Below are 17,996 nucleotides of genomic sequence, written 5' to 3'. Positions count from 1 at the left end.
AAGCAAATTTGAGGAAGCAGGAAGGTTAATAAAGCAATTAGTGCGGGGCCTAATATACATAGATCCATCACTGCATCAGAAAAGCTACTGGAGGCTGCGCAGTTGGCGAGCAATCATTGCATGTGGCTAAAATGACAATGTGTAACTGCAAATACCAAGAGCAGCTTTTGCAAATCCCCATGTCTTATCTCTCCCAAATTCAGTCCCCCTCACACTTTTTTTATCCATACATTTGCTGCAACGAAACAACTTGTCAACCTAGAGAAGAGTAAGTTTAGCAGCAGCGCAGTAGAATGGACCCCGTTAGTATGCATGGCCATATCACCTGAATGCAGAATACCGGCCACAGATTGCATGCAGGGAAAAAAAGGCACTTTTACAATCATAAATGCTCGTTCAGAGACTAATTTGTGGCAGTGTTTGTCGGTGCTCGGCACCGGCACTTAATTATCAACACTGTCACTTAAGTCAATCCCCCGCAAGGTGGTGATATTAAAATATATGTGAGGTAAGCACTTTAGCAGAGAATTAGGCACTTCAATATACATTAACAATTCATAATATCAATAGGTGCAGGCCATTCTTACAGCTTTGAGCGGAGCACTGTAGCGTACCCTCCGGAACAGTGTTAGCACCTGCACGAACAGGCCTTCAACTGCTTTGATGTGCCTTGAAGACCACATCGACGAGGCGCTTTGTGCATTTGTCCATCGCACGTCTGTCATTGTTTTGAAATAATGGGACTGAAACGCTCAGGTTGGCGTACATGACCGTGCAACCTTTAACTAGAGCACATCCTGACCTGTAGGATTTAGAGGCAATGGGGCAGAAAGAATCACAATCTTACCCAGGGCCATCTACTGCCTTTGTCAAGTGCCATCAGTCACATCTATTGCCTCCTTTGTGTAACCCACTCGTGTGCCTTCTATATGCCAATTACTTGGACCTTTCACATTATTCCACATTTGCATTATCGAGTCTAGTTTAAAGTAATACATTTGACAAAATGTTCATTCAAAATTAACAAAGTCAGTCATCTCTAAATTGCATTCCTCTTAATGAGCATGTAATTATCGCAGTCTGCAGCCCATTCGACAATTACACTGTGTACATAATCACACATGTACAAAAGCAAAACAATTTCAAAATGTGAATTCACTGTGCTAAGTTTTCGGGATCGTTTCTGAGCATAGGCCACATTAGTGGCCGTCAATGGCGCCACCTACTGGGAGCGGAAGACATTAGCCTTCAGAACAGGGTATTAATATAATGGCGTCGAAGAAGGTGTGAGGGGAGGGAGGGGAGGCGGAATATCCCTTGCCTAGTGCAGCAACATACTTTGAGACATCCTGAAAGATACATCACTACTGCGGGTGGGGTGTCGCGTGCGGGGGGGGGGGGAGTTTTAAAATAAATTTAAAATCCTACCTACCTGACCAGGTCTGCGCCGACTCGGGTCCACTCCACTGGTTGGCGTCTACATTCAGAAACAGCCCGCATCACTGCTGGCAAGTGGGCGGCAACCCCTCTCAGGCTCAGCCAATCCTGGCGCTGCCAGCAGCGCCAGGATTGATTAGAGCAGGGTTCCTTTCCGCCCGCCTGCCCATGAGGAGACCGAGGGTTGATCAAAGGCTCAACCCTAATGGGCATGCGCCAGCCACAGGAGACACAAGTGCGCATGACTGGGCAAGGGCGAAAAATTCGCCAACCTTCCCCAGTCATGCGCACTTGTGCATTGTGCTGCTGCATGCCCCTGGTGAAGGGGGTGGGCGGTCTGGCGTTATGCTGACTGACATGATTGTCAGTTCTTCCTCGGCCTCTCTGAACTTAAGTAAACTGAGAGTTTCTTAAGTTCAGAGACGCACAAGGGAGCTGCGGGCGCGGGCGGGGGGCAACGCCCCAATGCCCCCAATGGACGCACCGCCACTGGTAGGAATCCGAGGTCATCCAGTCTGGCATGCAGTATATTTTAAGAGTGTTTGGTTTGGAGAAGCACAAAGCCAGGATTTGAAACGTACCACAGTGCTTGGCCTTACTAATAATGTTTTCTTCCAAAATGAACCCTTGTCAGCAACATTAGGTCAATGAAGGGCTGGGGAAAAAACATAGCATTCTAACCTATTCCATGCAGTTTGCATGTAGCTCTTCGACTTCCTTTCATGGGTCACTGTGCTATATCAGTATTGTAACTTTTGAACTGCAAGTAAAAAAAGGATTTCTGTGACAAAAAAGTATCTTACTTAACTGTTCACATAAAATACAGTTATGTGAGCTGCATGGTACACGTTCTTTGCAACAAGCATATTAACCCTCTGAGTTACTTTATGATGAGTGAAACTGTCACTAGACAAAACTCCGTCTCTCTCCAGCAGGAACAAACAATCACCAGTTATCTTGACAGTTTTATTGTTGCCTGAAATTAAAGCAGGTGCTTTTAAACCCATGAGTTATTTCTAAGAGCAGCAAACCCCCTAACCCCCTACCCCCCCCCCCCACCCCCTTCGAGCTCACACCCAGTGCTTAATCCAAATAAGTGCCAGAGCCCTTCTCAGGAGGCTATGGCACCTTGCACCACCCATTACACCGCCAGTGCTTCCAGTCACAATACCAACACAACAAATAACCATCACACCCCTACATGTGTGACATTTCAGGCTATTCCAGTCCACCCAAAGCTATGAGAAAGTCGTGGGTGACCAGAATCATTAATTTGTAATGCATATTGAATTATTGACTACTGTTGTTGTGCTCATTTTACGATTAGACAAACAGAGCCACCATGTGGTGTACTGTAATTAGTGCCAGTGTTGGGAATTCAGTGCCGAGCATCGGAAACCACCAGTTCAAATTAAGCACTGGTCGCACCTCTCTAAAGCCTGTCCTGCGTGCAGATTCACACCTAGGAAAATGTGGGCTAGTCCTAGTGTAGCCCCCTGTGAATTTCCTTTTTCTGTTACCCCAAAATAAGGAATGAAAATAAGTATTTGTTGTATTGTCTTCTACACACAGGATGCAGAGAACGAACAAGGAAGAAGCCAAGTACTATGTGGGAATAGATGTAGGAACTGCAAGCGTCCGAGCGGCATTGGTAGATCAATGTGGGACCATAGTGGCCCAGGCAGATCAGAGAGTCCAGATTTGGGAACCTGAAGTCGACCACTATGAACAATCTTCAGACGATATATGGGCCGCGTGCTGCACTGTTTCAAAGGTAAATCATAGGCCAATCGCAATCAGGAAGAACGTTTTTATTTTTCTTTAATATGCGCTTTTTTCAAAGCTCCTGTTTACTTCTGGATGCTAAGTTAGGTAAAGTAAGCAACGCTGTAAAAGTAACTCTCCAGACTGGGATTAATACCTGATTTGTCATTGACTGACTCCATCCAGGGACTATTGCTCCTTCCAACGACAACTCTGAATTTGGATCTTTTGCTGCTAAGGAATGAATTGTGTATCATTTAAAATGAAAAAAAACGTTTTACTTGTTTGTGGGGACAAATAGTAGCTCAGTGGAAAAAGTTTCTAGAACTTGTTTTATATAATTTCCAAATACCATATTGGGCCGTTTGATATACAGTTTAGCTCCTCTGCAATATGGGGAAAGTTTACTTTTTATAGTTTATCTATTATGAAATGGGACGAGTTTTATGCAAAATTACACTTCCTAAAAGTCAAAGCGTGAACAGTTAATGAAAGCCAAATAAATACAACCCACGTGCACCTAGCAACTCCTTGTTTTTTGACGGTGGCTACCTTTTAAGAAATATGTAACAGAGGTGACCAAACCATTGAGAGAAAATACAGAAAAGCACAGAAGTGGCGTCCAGAATGACAGAGTTCAATTGAAGTCTGGCAAAATGACTGAGAGTGGTTTTGCAATATGGGAATAAACTAAAAGGAGTAAAAGCATAGGCACGTACTGATTTGAAAATAAAGTTTCCAAAAGTCAAATTGGGCACTCTTTTCTAAATTAGTTGACTGTGATAATCTACTTACTTGCATAAGGTTGTGTATGTATCAGTCTTTCCCAGCATGAATCTGATCAATTGGAATGGTTGCCTGGGATGCACAGAAATTGGTACTCCATTGCGCAGCACTCAAGGAAAAGTACTCAATACAAATAATAGGGGTGGGTAAAAATGTGTATTTTATTTTTTCTTTATATAGCACAAAATAAGTAGAGGTAGGTAAAAAAAAATATGTATTTTTTCTTTTAACCAAAATTACATGCATTTTGTAAAATGCATCATGGCAGTCCTCTGCGGGAGAATTGTACATGAGACCATATCTCACACACTAACGTCATGGGGGATAGTGGCAGGAAACTCGTTTAAGGAGAGCATGTCTTTCAGCCCCACAACACATCAGCTTTACAGTTCCCATGGGACATTTTCTCCTCAACAAGTCTCAGGCAGACAAAAATTTTGTGAAAACGTGTTGAAACTTGAGTAACAAATTATCCTGATATACTGAAAGCCCAAAATTGAGAGTTTCGCAAGCTTTCATTTGCGCAATAAAAGCTTTGCCAAAGCCTAAAAATAACCTCTGTTCAAAAATATCTATTCTCAATTTCTCCCGAAGCATTTTAATGCTTCAAGCCTTTAATATTTTACATATATATATATATATATATATATATATATATATATATATATATATATATATATATATATATATATATATATATATATATAAAGTCCAAATCCCCACTCTGAATCAAAGAAGGGTCCGACACAGCCAGGATGCATTCAAGAGGATTTATTCCAAGGTAAGTTAACAACGCAAACTTTGTAACGTGCGGCAGACGCGTTTCAGCAGTTCAGCTTTCCTCAGTACCTGTTACGATGTTTAGAGCCTCGCACCTGGTGGCCATTTGAATGTTCGTTTGGCCACTCCTGGAATCTTACTTGAGGCCCCTCCTTTTTCTTTAAAGAGATACTTCAGCTCGCGCTGTAAAACCAGACCGCTGCATGCTGGTATTCGCAGTCCTTGTGTGGATCCCCCTTGAGTAAGTGGGAGTTCAAAACACCCAGTGGCGTCCCAACAAAGTGGCCTCCGGACTGCACCCAACCGCAGCTTGCTGCCAGATTGAAAATCCTCGCTGAAAACCTCTTGATGCTCCCAGCAGTTAATACTGCTCCTCTCTCCCCACGCAGTGTTACTTCACCCTGTGGTGCTTCAGTCTGCGCGAGGGGGCGCCGCGTTTTGCATCATCAAACACAAGTCCATTCTAATTGCTGGCTAACGCGGTGCTGCCAGACCGAGAGGGGGTGTCAGAAAAGCCGGTGCCTGCAATACCGGCAAAACATAAAGTCCAAATCCCCACTCTGAATCAAAGAAGGGTCCGACACAGCCAGGATGCATTCAAGAGGATTTATTCCAAGGTAAGTTAACAACGCAAACTTTGTAACGTGCGGCAGACGCGTTTCAGCAGTTCAGCTTTCCTCAGTGCCTGTTACGATGTTTAGAGCCTCGCACCTGGTGGCCATTTGAATGTTCCTTTGGCCACTCCTGGAATCTTACTTGAGGCCCCTCCTTTTTCTTTAAAGAGATACTTCAGCTCGCGCTGTAAAACCAGACCGCTGCATGCTGGTATTCGCAGTCCTTGTGTGGATCCCCCTTGAGTAAGTGGGAGTTCCAAACACCCAGTGGCGTCCCAACAAAGTGGCCTCCGGACTGCACCCAACCGCAGCTTGCTGCCAGATTGAAAATCCTCGCTGAAAACCTCTTGATGCTCCCAGCAGTTAATACTGCTCCTCTCTCCCCACGCAGTGTTACTTCACCCTGTGGTGCTTCAGTCTGCGTGAGGGGGCGCCGCGTTTTGCATCATCAAACACAAGTCCATTCTAATTGCTGGCTAACGCGGTGCTGCCAGACCGAGAGGGGGTGTCAGAAAAGCCAGTGCCTGCAATACCGGCAAAACATAAAGTCCAAATCCCCACTCTGAATCAAAGAAGGGTCCGACACAGCCAGGATGCATTCAAGAGGATTTATTCCAAGGTAAGTTAACAACGCAAACTTTGTAACGTGCGGCAGACGCGTTTCAGCAGTTCAGCTTTCCTCAGTGCCTGTTACGATGTTTAGAGCCTCGCACCTGGTGGCCATTTGAATGTTCGTTTGGCCACTCCTGGAATCTTACTTGAGGCCCCTCCTTTTTCTTTAAAGAGATACTTCAGCTCGCGCTGTAAAACCAGACCGCTGCATGCTGGTATTCGCAGTCCTTGTGTGGATCCCCCTTGAGTAAGTGGGAGTTCCAAACACCCAGTGGCGTCCCAACAAAGTGGCCTCCGGACTGCACCCAACCGCAGCTTGCTGCCAGATTGAAAATCCTCGCTGAAAACCTCTTGATGCTCCCAGCAGTTAATACTGCTCCTCTCTCCCCACGCAGTGTTACTTCACCCTGTGGTGCTTCAGTCTGCGCGAGGGGGCGCCGCGTTTTGCATCATCAAACACAAGTCCATTCTAATTGCTGGCTAACGCGGTGCTGCCAGACCGAGAGGGGGTGTCAGAAAAGCCGGTGCCTGCAATACCGGCAAAACATAAAGTCCAAATCCCCACTCTGAATCAAAGAAGGGTCCGACACAGCCAGGATGCATTCAAGAGGATTTATTCCAAGGTAAGTTAACAACGCAAACTTTGTAACGTGCGGCAGACGCGTTTCAGCAGTTCAGCTTTCCTCAGTGCCTGTTACGATGTTTAGAGCCTCGCACCTGGTGGCCATTTGAATGTTCGTTTGGCCACTCCTGGAATCTTACTTGAGGCCCCTCCTTTTTCTTTAAAGAGATACTTCAGCTCGCGCTGTAAAACCAGACCGCTGCATGCTGGTATTCGCAGTCCTTGTGTGGATCCCCCTTGAGTAAGTGGGAGTTCCAAACACCCAGTGGCGTCCCAACAAAGTGGCCTCCGGACTGCACCCAACCGCAGCTTGCTGCCAGATTGAAAATCCTCGCTGAAAACCTCTTGATGCTCCCAGCAGTTAATACTGCTCCTCTCTCCCCACGCAGTGTTACTTCACCCTGTGGTGCTTCAGTCTGCGCGAGGGGGCGCCACGTTTTGCATCATCAAACACAAGTCCATTCTAATTGCTGGCTAACGCGGTGCTGCCAGACCGAGAGGGGGTGTCAGAAAAGCCGGTGCCTGCAATACCGGCAAAACATAAAGTCCAAATCCCCACTCTGAATCAAAGAAGGGTCCGACACAGCCAGGATGCATTCAAGAGGATTTATTCCAAGGTAAGTTAACAACACAAACTTTGTAACGTGCGGCAGACGCGTTTCAGCAGTTCAGCTTTCCTCAGTGCCTGTTACGATGTTTAGAGCCTCGCACCTGGTGGCCATTTGAATGTTCGTTTGGCCACTCCTTGAATCTTACTTGAGGCCCCTCCTTTTTCTTTAAAGAGATACTTCAGCTCGCGCTGTAAAACCAGACCGCTGCATGCTGGTATTCGCAGTCCTTGTGTGGATCCCCCTTGAGTAAGTGGGAGTTCCAAACACCCAGTGGCGTCCCAACAAAGTGGCCTCCGGACTGCACCCAACCGCAGCTTGCTGCCAGATTGAAAATCCTCGCTGAAAACCTCTTGATGCTCCCAGCAGTTAATACTGCTCCTCTCTCCCCACGCAGTGTTACTTCACCCTGTGGTGCTTCAGTCTGCGCGAGGGGGTGCCGCGTTTTGCATCATCAAACACAAGTCCATTCTAATTGCTGGCTAACGCGGTGCTGCCAGACCGAGAGGGGGTGTCAGAAAAGCCGGTGCCTGCAATACCGGCAAAACATAAAGTCCAAATCCCCACTCTGAATCAAAGAAGGGTCCGACACAGCCAGGATGCATTCAAGAGGATTTATTCCAAGGTAAGTTAACAACGCAAACTTTGTAACATGCGACAGACGCGTTTCAGCAGTTCAGCTTTCCTCAGTGCCTGTTACGATGTTTAGAGCCTCGCACCTGGTGGCCATTTGAATGTTCGTTTGGCCACTCCTGGAATCTTACTTGAGGCCCCTCCTTTTTCTTTAAAGAGATACTTCAGCTCGCGCTGTAAACCAAAAGGTTACAAGGATGCAATCGCCCCTTATGGTTTTCATGCTCCTGCCCACCCACTCCACTCTGCGGACCATCATAATTTCCCCGTCAAGGAAAGTTGGCAGGGGTCTATTGACACGTAACCAGTGCATGACTTTATTCTTCAAGGCCGAGTATGGTTCAGTTTTTTCGTCATGTAGTTCAGGGACCCCAGAAAGAACCACTACATACGAACTACACTCGGGGGGGAGATCAGGTCTTGGAAGTTTTGTTTTAGCACCTGGATGTTGGGGGTTATTACTATTAGTGATATGAACTGGTTTATGTGTACGAGACGAGTTCCCAGCCGTCCCAATATCAGAGGGGACCTGAGTGATTTGGGAAGGATGGGTGGGGACGGCAGTACTCGCATTGATTCTCAATTGGGCCCCATCAGATACTATTGTGGAGCTAGGATGTAATAGCTCTCTCTCGGGGGGGGCCGAAAAAGGGGCGTGTTGTGAGGGTATAGATTGGCAGAGGGCCTTCTGGGGCAGGGGCGCCGTGTCGCTGGGATTAGAGTCAACAGCAGTAAGAAGCTCCCTTAATTTTTCTTCAACAATAGCTAATCTGTTGGCTAAAGGTGATAGGTTCCCCTTGATTAAAAGTTCCATCTTTACCCAATATGCGTCATCAATTACACATTTAGAGCAATAAGGAGTCTTTTCAAAAGTAAATTCAGGAGAAATAGGTGCTGGAGGTGCTATGATGTCCAATCCTGGTGTAGTAAGTGACCTTCCCTCCGTAGATGCGTCACTGTGGCCAGCGTTCAGACTGGGGAGGTTTTTAGGTTTCTTATTGTTATTAGATTTCATCGGCCCTCCCTCGCGCTTCTTCCCCTTCGGAGCATTAGGTTTTTTGCTCCTCACGGACTGCTCCGATTTGGATCTGGTGGTAACAATGTTCGTGAAAATTGGAGCTGGCGGCAGAGTCTCATTCCTATGTGCGGCTGACTCGTTTAGCCCTGATATGGTTAGCTTTGGTGAGTCTAGGGGCCGATGAGGTGCTGCTGCAGCGGGAGATGTCACAGTGTGAAGGGCTGCAAGAGATTCAGGCAGCATGTTAGCAGGGGAGCGAACAGTGGTAATGTGGCCTAAGGAAGAGCGTTTCCCTGTCAATGGCTCTAGCGATAATCGGCGTTCAGTGGCGGCTATTTCATATGCCAAGACATTGCTCGCGCGAGTGATGAAATTCCCCAGAGACTCAGCCACGCTAGCGCCTTTACTCATCGCCATGTTTAAGTCAATGCCTGGCAGTCAGGTCCTGACCGTTGTAATGGATAGAGGGCTGTGGGGGGTACAGTGAGCTTAGAATTTCTTACCGCAATATAGTTCTTGCTCCCTTGGCTTCCAGTTGGTGGCTCTGGAACAATGAAGATGTAAAGGGGGGGGCCCAGCCCGGCCTCCACCGGTCTCGAACGGGCCCGCCCTTCGACCGGGCGCCGCCCGCGCGCGTCCCGCGCTGCGGTATCTCGCTGGCGCTTTAAAGCGCTCGTGCAGGTGTCGCACCGCCCTCACTAGGCAGGATGTCAGCAAAGGTCTCTGGGACAGGTAGTCCCCCTCCTGCGGTATCAGCGTTCCTCTCTTTGGTCAGCGCGTCCACAGATAAGAATCTCGGAACATGTTTTAAAGCGTCTCTTCTTCTCAACGCCAAATAAATGAAAGGAGCTGAGTTTAAAAAACACCACAGTTCGTTTTCTCCATGGTGAATCCCAGCAACTAAATAAAGGGTGTAGCACTTCCTAGTGCTCTTCGTAATTAGAGACTCATATTTACATAGCTTGTCCAATAAGGCGAAGAACGTTTCTGTCCCATGAAAGCCCTGCACATATCACCATGCATGCGGAATCCAAAGATAGCAACGACCACCTCCTAGCGTTCGTGAAAGAACAACAAAAAAAAATAAAAAAATCAATAGTACCGCGTTCGTTTTGAAACGCGTACGTGCGTATTGCTTGCAACTTGTTAAGAGTGTTTCCGAGGAGCGCTACCTCGCGCAACAGCGTTTTCAGCGCTACCTCGCGCTACAACGTTCAAAGGAAAGAAATAGCCAGCGGGTTGATCAGTTTCAACACGTAGTTGTCCGTAGCGCTTCCCTCCCGCTACGGCGTTGCACAGGGAGGAATGATTAGGAGCAATCAGCGCGACCTCGCGCTTACCACGAAGAATGTCCCAAAGAAGAAACACCTCACAGCGTCAGCTCACCACAACAAACGTTCCACGAAGAAGGAAGACCTCCCAGCGTCTTCGAGTTCACAAAGGCAATCCAAAAGTCCAAACGAAGAGGGAATCCCTCGCAGCGTCCTCGCACCATGAAACTGACAGGAAGCGTTCTCGGGAGTAGGCGGGGCAACCTGTTCACTGCTTCCTGGTTCAGCCGCTGTGGCCTGAACATATATATATATATATATATATATATATATATATATATATATATATATATATATATATATATATATATATATTATCTATTGGCGGTCGCCAGTAGATAGTTATAGTTAGGACCGAGTTCCCATAGGAAATCTGAAAATTCTATTTTGAATAACTTTGGCGCCGGTTGACTTATCTTCGTGAAATTTTCAAAACTAATGGGGTGCTCTGCTCAGCTCCTACCCTGAAAGTCTCGGGGTGATTCGTCAAGCGGGGGCTGAGAAAAAAGGGGGGTCCCAAAACGCGTTTTCCCCATGCATTTTTCCATAGGGACCTTTAGTCGAAGGTACAGCCCGAACGGCTGAACAGAATTAACATGAAATTTGGCAAAGAGGTAGTCCTCAGGTCAGGCATGTGCCTTTTGCTTAAATGGTGTAAATCCGTTCAGTAGTTCCTGAGAAAATCAAAAGTAAAATCACATATATATCTGGGCGGAGCCTAACCACACATCTCATCGTGAGATCTGATTGGCTGTCAGCACTTCATCCAAGAAGTGTTGGCAGCCATCTTGGGACCAATATACATGATAGCACCTCATTAAAAAGCATTGCAGTTAATAGAAGGTTTTAAGACTTTAGTTACATTATAAATAATTTGTTGATGGTACCATACTCATTTTAGGAATTGTGGTGTGTTCTAAGGTGATTTTACCATGTGAAAAAGCCTTCTGCTGTGATATCATGAATCATGTTTGAGAGAAAACTATTTTCTCATGCTTTTCCCACAGAGGTTTGGAAGGTGATCTATAAGCTAACTGAGAGCATATTTTCTGTAAATTCACATTATCTTTCTCAGTCATGTGAGAATGAAGTCTGACATTCTCAGTAAAACATGTACATCCAACAAGGGCAGAGACTGTCAGTTGATTCCTTTGTGTTCTACTGCAGCTTCCCAGAGTGTTCTAACGAACAACTAGAGCGCTAACAGTCTTACTTATGACAAAAGTATGGCACACCTGAAGCCATCTTGATAACACTTAAAACATTTAATTTACAAAGGAACAAAATGAGGGGGTTCATTTTGCCATAGAAATTATGATTAGTTCTGCAGAAAGAAAAATTAGGGCACATTCTGACTTCTCAAATCCTCTTCTATTTCATAAACAAATTCTGACATGCAGACTGAAACATGCACTTTGAATACCAGCAGCAGACTTCCCTGGTGAGCAGTAGTTTTACTACAGTGATCTAATGAGCAACTAGAGTGCTAACATTCAGAATTTATGGCAAATGTGTGACACATCTGAATGCCTTCTTGATGGAACCAAAATAAAAAACTGAAAGTATTCCCACTGAGGAGACTGCAGTAAATTAGGAAATTAGGAAACTTCATAACAAATAAATCTCCCAAGATGGCCACTAGAGACAAAAGAGCCCAAATGCAGCACAAATATCACCCAGATGTAGCCCACATGTAGCCCAATGACAGAAGTGTGCAAAACACTTATTTTTTGTGTATTTGCAGTTTTACATAGTGCAGACTTGTCAGGTATTGGAATGCTTTACATGAGCATTGGTTACATCCCACAAGATCAAATTAATTTTGGTTGTAGACATGGGGAGATTAAGTGATTTGACCACAATCACAGAATGTTGAGCTGAAGCAGAAACTCCAACCTGGTTCCCCAGTTGCAAAGTCTGCAGCTCTGGAAGTAACACCACATCCTCTCGCCAAGGTGCAACATTTAATCAAGTGGTCAACTGGATAAAAAAAACTAAGATTACAAATAGTTTAAAAGTTCTTTGTCGCTATTTGAAAAAAATATGTCCTCATTTTAGTTTTTTAGAGCACTAACCATAATTTTGATGCAAATAAGACCCTCTCATATATGTAATTTCTAAAGGAAATACTCTAGGTATTACAGTTTTGATTACATCAAGATGACGTCAGGCGTTCCACACTTTTGTAATAAATATAGAATGTTAGCAATCTAGTTGTTCATTGGGATACTGTTGAGAGGCAGAGGCCAGGGGCACGGACTCTGAAAATTGAAGGCAGGTAGGCGAGTGCAGAGGCAACAATTTGATCACACTGGGCAGGCAGGAAGGGCAGTGGCAGCACAACAGACTATGGAGGGCAGTGGAAAGGGGGGCAGGGGCAACAAACCAACAATACAGGACTGGCAAGAGAGGCTGTGGCAATATAATAGACCATTGTGGGCAGAAGGAAGAGGCAGTGGTAGTACAACCATACATGCCAACAGACCCGTTTCAGCCAGGAAACGTCCAATGTTTTTAAGCTCAAATGGGCTTTATTTGATCTGTCTCCTGTCTACCATCTCCTCTTTTTCAATGTAACTCAAAGGGGAAAATCAATACCCCAGGTTTTTTTTCAAAATCTCCCTCTTACCTAGTTTAAAATGTTCGCAAGTATAGTACATTGAATCATGGTAGGCAGGAGGAATTGGAGTAGGGACATGGACTCGGATAACAGAGGACAGGAGGGACATGGAGAGGTGCACCAAACTGACCCTAAAGGGCAAGCATCAGGGTTTGCAGCAGCACAATACACCACACAGCGCATGCGGGACGGGAGTGCAGCACAACAATCCATAGAAAGCAATAGGGAGGGGACAGGACCATGCACTAGTAGCTAGCTGACCATAATGGACAGACAGGAGAGAAAGCTGCAGCATAACAGACCATAAAGGGCAGGAGGGACGGATCAGGGGCATTACAATGGAACAGACAAGCCAGGAGGGAGGGAATAGGAGGTCTGCACATGGAAACAGAGGGCTGGGGGCAAGGTGGCAGGGCAGGAGCAGCAAGATGACCATCGAGGTCAGGCAGGATGGGCACTAGAAACAAGACACACCATGGAGAGCAACAATGAGACTATGGTGGCATACACACAGACCATGGAGGGAAGGTAGGAGGGGGTCAGGGGCAGCTAGCTGACCACACAGGGAAGGTGGGAGGGGCCATGGCAGCACAGAAGACCATGCATGGCAAGCGGGAGGGTTAGTGGCAGCACAATTACTATGATGGGCAAGAAGGAGGGTGCAGGGGCATGCACAAAGGACCATGGAGGATAGAAGGGAGGGTCAGGACCTGGGCACAGACAAGAGAGTTCAGGGGAAGGGGCCTCACAACAGACTGCGCGGGGCAGGCAGGAGGAGCAGTTGCAGCACAACAGATCAGGGAGGGCACAAGGGTGTGGCAGTAAAATGGACCATGGAGGACAGGAGGAAGGGGATAGGGGCATGGCATGTGGACAGGCAGGGTGGAGGTGGCAGGGACAGGTTACAGTCATCTGACAATGCTAGGAAGGTGGGAGGGGAGTGGCAGCTCAACAGAACACTCAGAGTAGATAGGAGTGGAAGGTCCATGGAACATAGTGGGCAAAAAGGATGGAGCAGGGACATGCACAAAGACATCGGAGGGCAGGGGGAAGGAGAATAGGGGCAGCAAGCTAAGCACACAGGCTAAGCAGGAGGTCAATGATGGACCATAGAATTGGGCAATGGAGGGCAGGAGGAGTGGACTGGTACATCATGCTAAATGGAAGGCATTGGCAGCACATCAGACCATGCATGGCAGGAGGGAGGAGGCTAGTCCATGGATTCAGACAATAGAGGATAGGGAGGAGGTGGATGGGGCAGCAAGATAACTGTTCAGAGAAGGTGGGTATTAGGAACTTTATTGTTTTTAAAATGTGTGTCTGTGCGAACTACTTAAAATATGAACAAGTATGCAGCATAATCTCACTTTTATTCAGGAAGAAGAGGACGTTTGTGACTGTGACTCCGGACTCACTTGGCAGAAACACCCCCTGACCCTCCACCCCCATCGCAAAATGTAATGCCCTTGAAAAGGGTAGGTGGACGCAGTGTTATATAGAACATAGTCCTGAGAGCACGATTGAAAATGAAAACTAGATGTAGTATATGGTATAAACTATGCACCAAAAAGTGTGATATAAGATGAACCGGGCGTGAAATATAATATGCAATACATTGTGCGCAATGACCGATTCATTGGAGAGCGCGAGATAGCACAGGCACTAGCGCGTGCTATGCGATATGCGCCTTGGAGTGTAATATGCACAGGGCAGTGTTGTGTAACATAACTAGTCTCTAAAGTTGTAATATAAAATATGTGCTGGGGAGTGTAACGTTGCATATGCACTGTGACAAAGATATGGATCCCAGATTGTAATATGTATGGCATAGCGCTGTGCGTTATAACAGACAAATCGAGGAAGACACGTTAGATGGGGCAATATAACCCGTGCGAAGGCAAGTGTGGCATGACATATTCACGGGGTGGTGTTACAGTGCGCATGGGCTAGAGAGTGTCATAGCATACGCACTAGCTGGTGGAATACAACACAGAGGTGTGAGGCAATCGGCGGGCACTGGTGGGTGTAACACAGCATTGGGCTCAGCCAGGAGCACGCTGTGACTCTCAAGTGAGGTTCGTCTCCTTTCTAGAGAGTAAAATAAAAAGTATTACACATCCGGCGGTGGATGTGTTTTTTATTAACCGTGAGGGGGGTTTCTTGCATAGTTTGGTCGAATTTTTGTCGAATCCCCTTTGAATGGCTTGGTGTGCGTGTATATTAAATGTGCCCGTCAATAGCTACCCATGTTTATATAAATAAACAACAAGGGTGTCTAATTGGAGAGTACCCACCGGCGGGGGCGCCGGGATTAGGCACGGTAGGGCGTCAGACACGTCAGAGCTTCACTAGCGGTGTAAATACATTCCATGTGGATTCATTCTATGCATAGTCGCCTTTTAATGAATATCACGCAAATCGTCATGGTGATAGGTACATACGGTTTGTCCAGCATGTCCTAGGTGTTTCTATAAATATATATATTTTTAAAATAATAAAAAACAAAGGCCGGCCCCGGGGGATGGGGTCCCCGGAGCCATAAGTGGCCTGAGGAGGGGGGCAACGCAGCCCCCTCCTAAAGAATTTAAATTAAAAAAAAAAGGCCATGACCCGGAGGTTGGGGTCCCCGGGGCCGATTAAGGCCTTGGGAGGGCCAAATTAATTTTTTTCAACAAAAAAAATTAGGGTGCAGGCCCTGGGGGATGGGGTCCCCAGGGCCAGTAAATTAGAAAATGAAGGGGGGCCACACAGCCCTCCTTCTTAATAAAATAAATAAAAGACCGGCATCGCGCTGGAGGCCCCGCCCCCTCCTTGCAGCACTCTGCAAACGCGCCCCCTGGCCAGTTGTAAGTTGGGGAATTAATTCCCCTTCAATACTTAGGGTCCCTGAGGGCCAACTAGCCCAACAGGTATCTCCAGTGTGCGCCAGGGAGCTGCGTTGCAGACAGGTGTTCTGAGGCCACGCCCCTTTTAACACCTCTATGCAACGCAGCTCTGTGGCGCTTACTGGAGGTACCTGGTGGGCTAGTTTGACCCTAGGGACCCTTAGGATTCAAGGGGACTTAATCTCTCAACTTAGAACGGCCACCGGGCGCGTTTACACAGTGGTGAAGGGAGGGGACGGGGCCTGAGGTGACGTGTGCAAACACGCCCTGTGGCACGTTTTAAGTTGGGGAAATAATTCCCTTTCAATCCTGAGGGACCCTGGGGGCCAACTAGCCCACCAGGTGCTTCCAGTAAGTGCCACTGCTCTGCGTTGCAGAGAGGTGGTGCAGGCCGTGCCCCTTTTTACACCTCTCTGCAATGGCGCTTACTGGACGTACCTAGTGGGCTATTTTGCCCCTATGTATCCTCAGGATTCAAATTAACTTAATCTCCCAACTAAAAACGGCAACAGGGCGTGTTTACACAGTGGTGAAGGGAGAGGACGGGGCCTGAGGTAACGTGTGCAAACAAGCCCTGTGGCGCGTTTTAAGTTGGGGAAATAATTCCCCTTCAATCCTGAGGGCCCCTGGGGGCTAACTAGCCCACCAGGTGCTTCCAGTAAGCGCCACTGAGCTGCGTTGCAGAGAGGTGGTCCAGGCCGTGCCACTTTATACACCTCTCTGCAATGCAGCTCTGTGGCGCATACTGGAGGTACCTAGTGGGCTAGTTGGACCCTAGGGACCCTCAGGATTCAAATGAACTTAATCTCCCAACTAAAAACAGCCACAGGGCGTGTTTGCACAGTGGTGAAGGGAGGGGACGGGGCCTGAGTTAGCGTGTGCAAACAAGCCCTGTGGGGCGTTTTAAGTTGGGGAAATAATTCCCCTTCAATCCTGAGGGACCCTGGGGGCCAACTAGCCCACCAGGTGCTTCCAGTAAGCACCACTCCGCTGCGTTGCAGAGAGGTGGTCTAGGCCATGCCCCTGTTTACATCTCTCTGCAACGCAGCTCTGTGGCACTTACTGGAGGTACCTAGTGGTCTAGTCGGACCCTAGGGACCCTCTGGATTCAAGGGGACTTAATCTCCCAACTTAAAACGGCCACAGGGCGTGTTTACACAGTGGGGAAGTGAGGGGACGGGGCCTGAGGTGACGTGTGCAAACACGCCCTGTGGCGCGTTTTAAGAGGTAGTTTTAATCCCCTGCCCTATTATATACTAGGGGCTTACAGAGGAGGTCATGCTGATCACAGGGGGACCCCAACGCATAGTGTTCCCTAGTGTATGTAGGTGTTTTCACTGTATTCTGAGTGTCTTTTAACATAGTACTGGCTCTAGGACTGGTTAGTCAGACTCAGTTACCACCAGTATCCATCTGAAAAAGTTGGTGGTACAGGATGATTTTGCAACAAGGCTTCTTTCTGCTCTTCTGTTTGTTCTTTCTGCACGTTATCCTTCTTCCTGCACTTTTCTTCGTCTTTGAGGACTTCTGTTGCTTCTTTCTGCATTTCTTTTTTTCTTTCTGTGCGTTTTTTCTTCTTTTTTCACATGTCCTATCTCTGTAGGCATAGTTAGAAATTAGCATTTAAAAAACCTTTGAAATTCACTGAAAAAACCATAGGTTTCAGGCACGTTATAGTTAGGAATTAGCATTTAAAAAACCTTAGAAATTCACTGAAAAAACATAGGTTTCAGGGGCGTTATAGTTAGCTGGACTTTTCACTCGTACAAAACCGTTGAAATTCCCCCGTTATAGTTAGTTCAGCTAACTATAACTCGTGCGCCCGCAATGCACTGCTGATGACGTCACATATTACATCACTCATGACATGGTCAGTGACATCACTAATGACATCACTGATGACATCATCCTTGTGATAGAGTGGCAGACCTCCTCTTCCCCTAATATAACCTTTGATACACACATTCAAAAATAGAAACTACAATGTTCAAAGCAATGGACATACCAATACCAGTTACAACAACCTATTCAGTAATTCTAAGATCCACATACACATCCACTCATTCACCAACAGGCCTATACAGTCACTCATACATGTACTCACTCATCATATGTACTCACACATCTATACATCCTGTTACACAACGCCACTCATCCATAGAGTTACTCACACACATAGTCACTCATGCTAATAAAGAATCAAACATCCATTTACTTGCATATACAGTTATACACACACCACCACACTTACTTCTACAGAAACTTACACATACTTAGTCTTTTAAA

General features: G+C 46.6%; 1 protein-coding gene across 2 annotated transcripts in view; it reads left to right on the top strand.

The window, feature by feature from the left end:
- Positions 1-17,996, top strand: part of FGGY (FGGY carbohydrate kinase domain containing) — a 2,161,252-nt gene that overhangs the window by 147,534 nt on the left and 1,995,722 nt on the right. For both annotated transcript variants that reach the window (XM_085602490.1, XM_085602489.1), the window contains one exon: positions 3,010-3,211. In XM_085602490.1, coding sequence (XP_085458616.1) covers positions 3,011-3,211 — 201 coding nt within the window. In that variant the 5' untranslated portion in view covers position 3,010. The remainder of the gene's footprint in view (positions 1-3,009; positions 3,212-17,996) is intronic.

The sequence above is a fragment of the Triturus cristatus genome, chromosome 4_2 (genome assembly GCF_964204655.1).
Source record: "Triturus cristatus chromosome 4_2, aTriCri1.1, whole genome shotgun sequence".
In the NCBI taxonomy this organism is placed as follows: domain Eukaryota; kingdom Metazoa; phylum Chordata; class Amphibia; order Caudata; family Salamandridae; genus Triturus; species Triturus cristatus.
The sequence above is the reverse complement of the archived record's forward strand: the minus strand, read 5'-3'. Positions and strand labels throughout refer to the sequence as shown.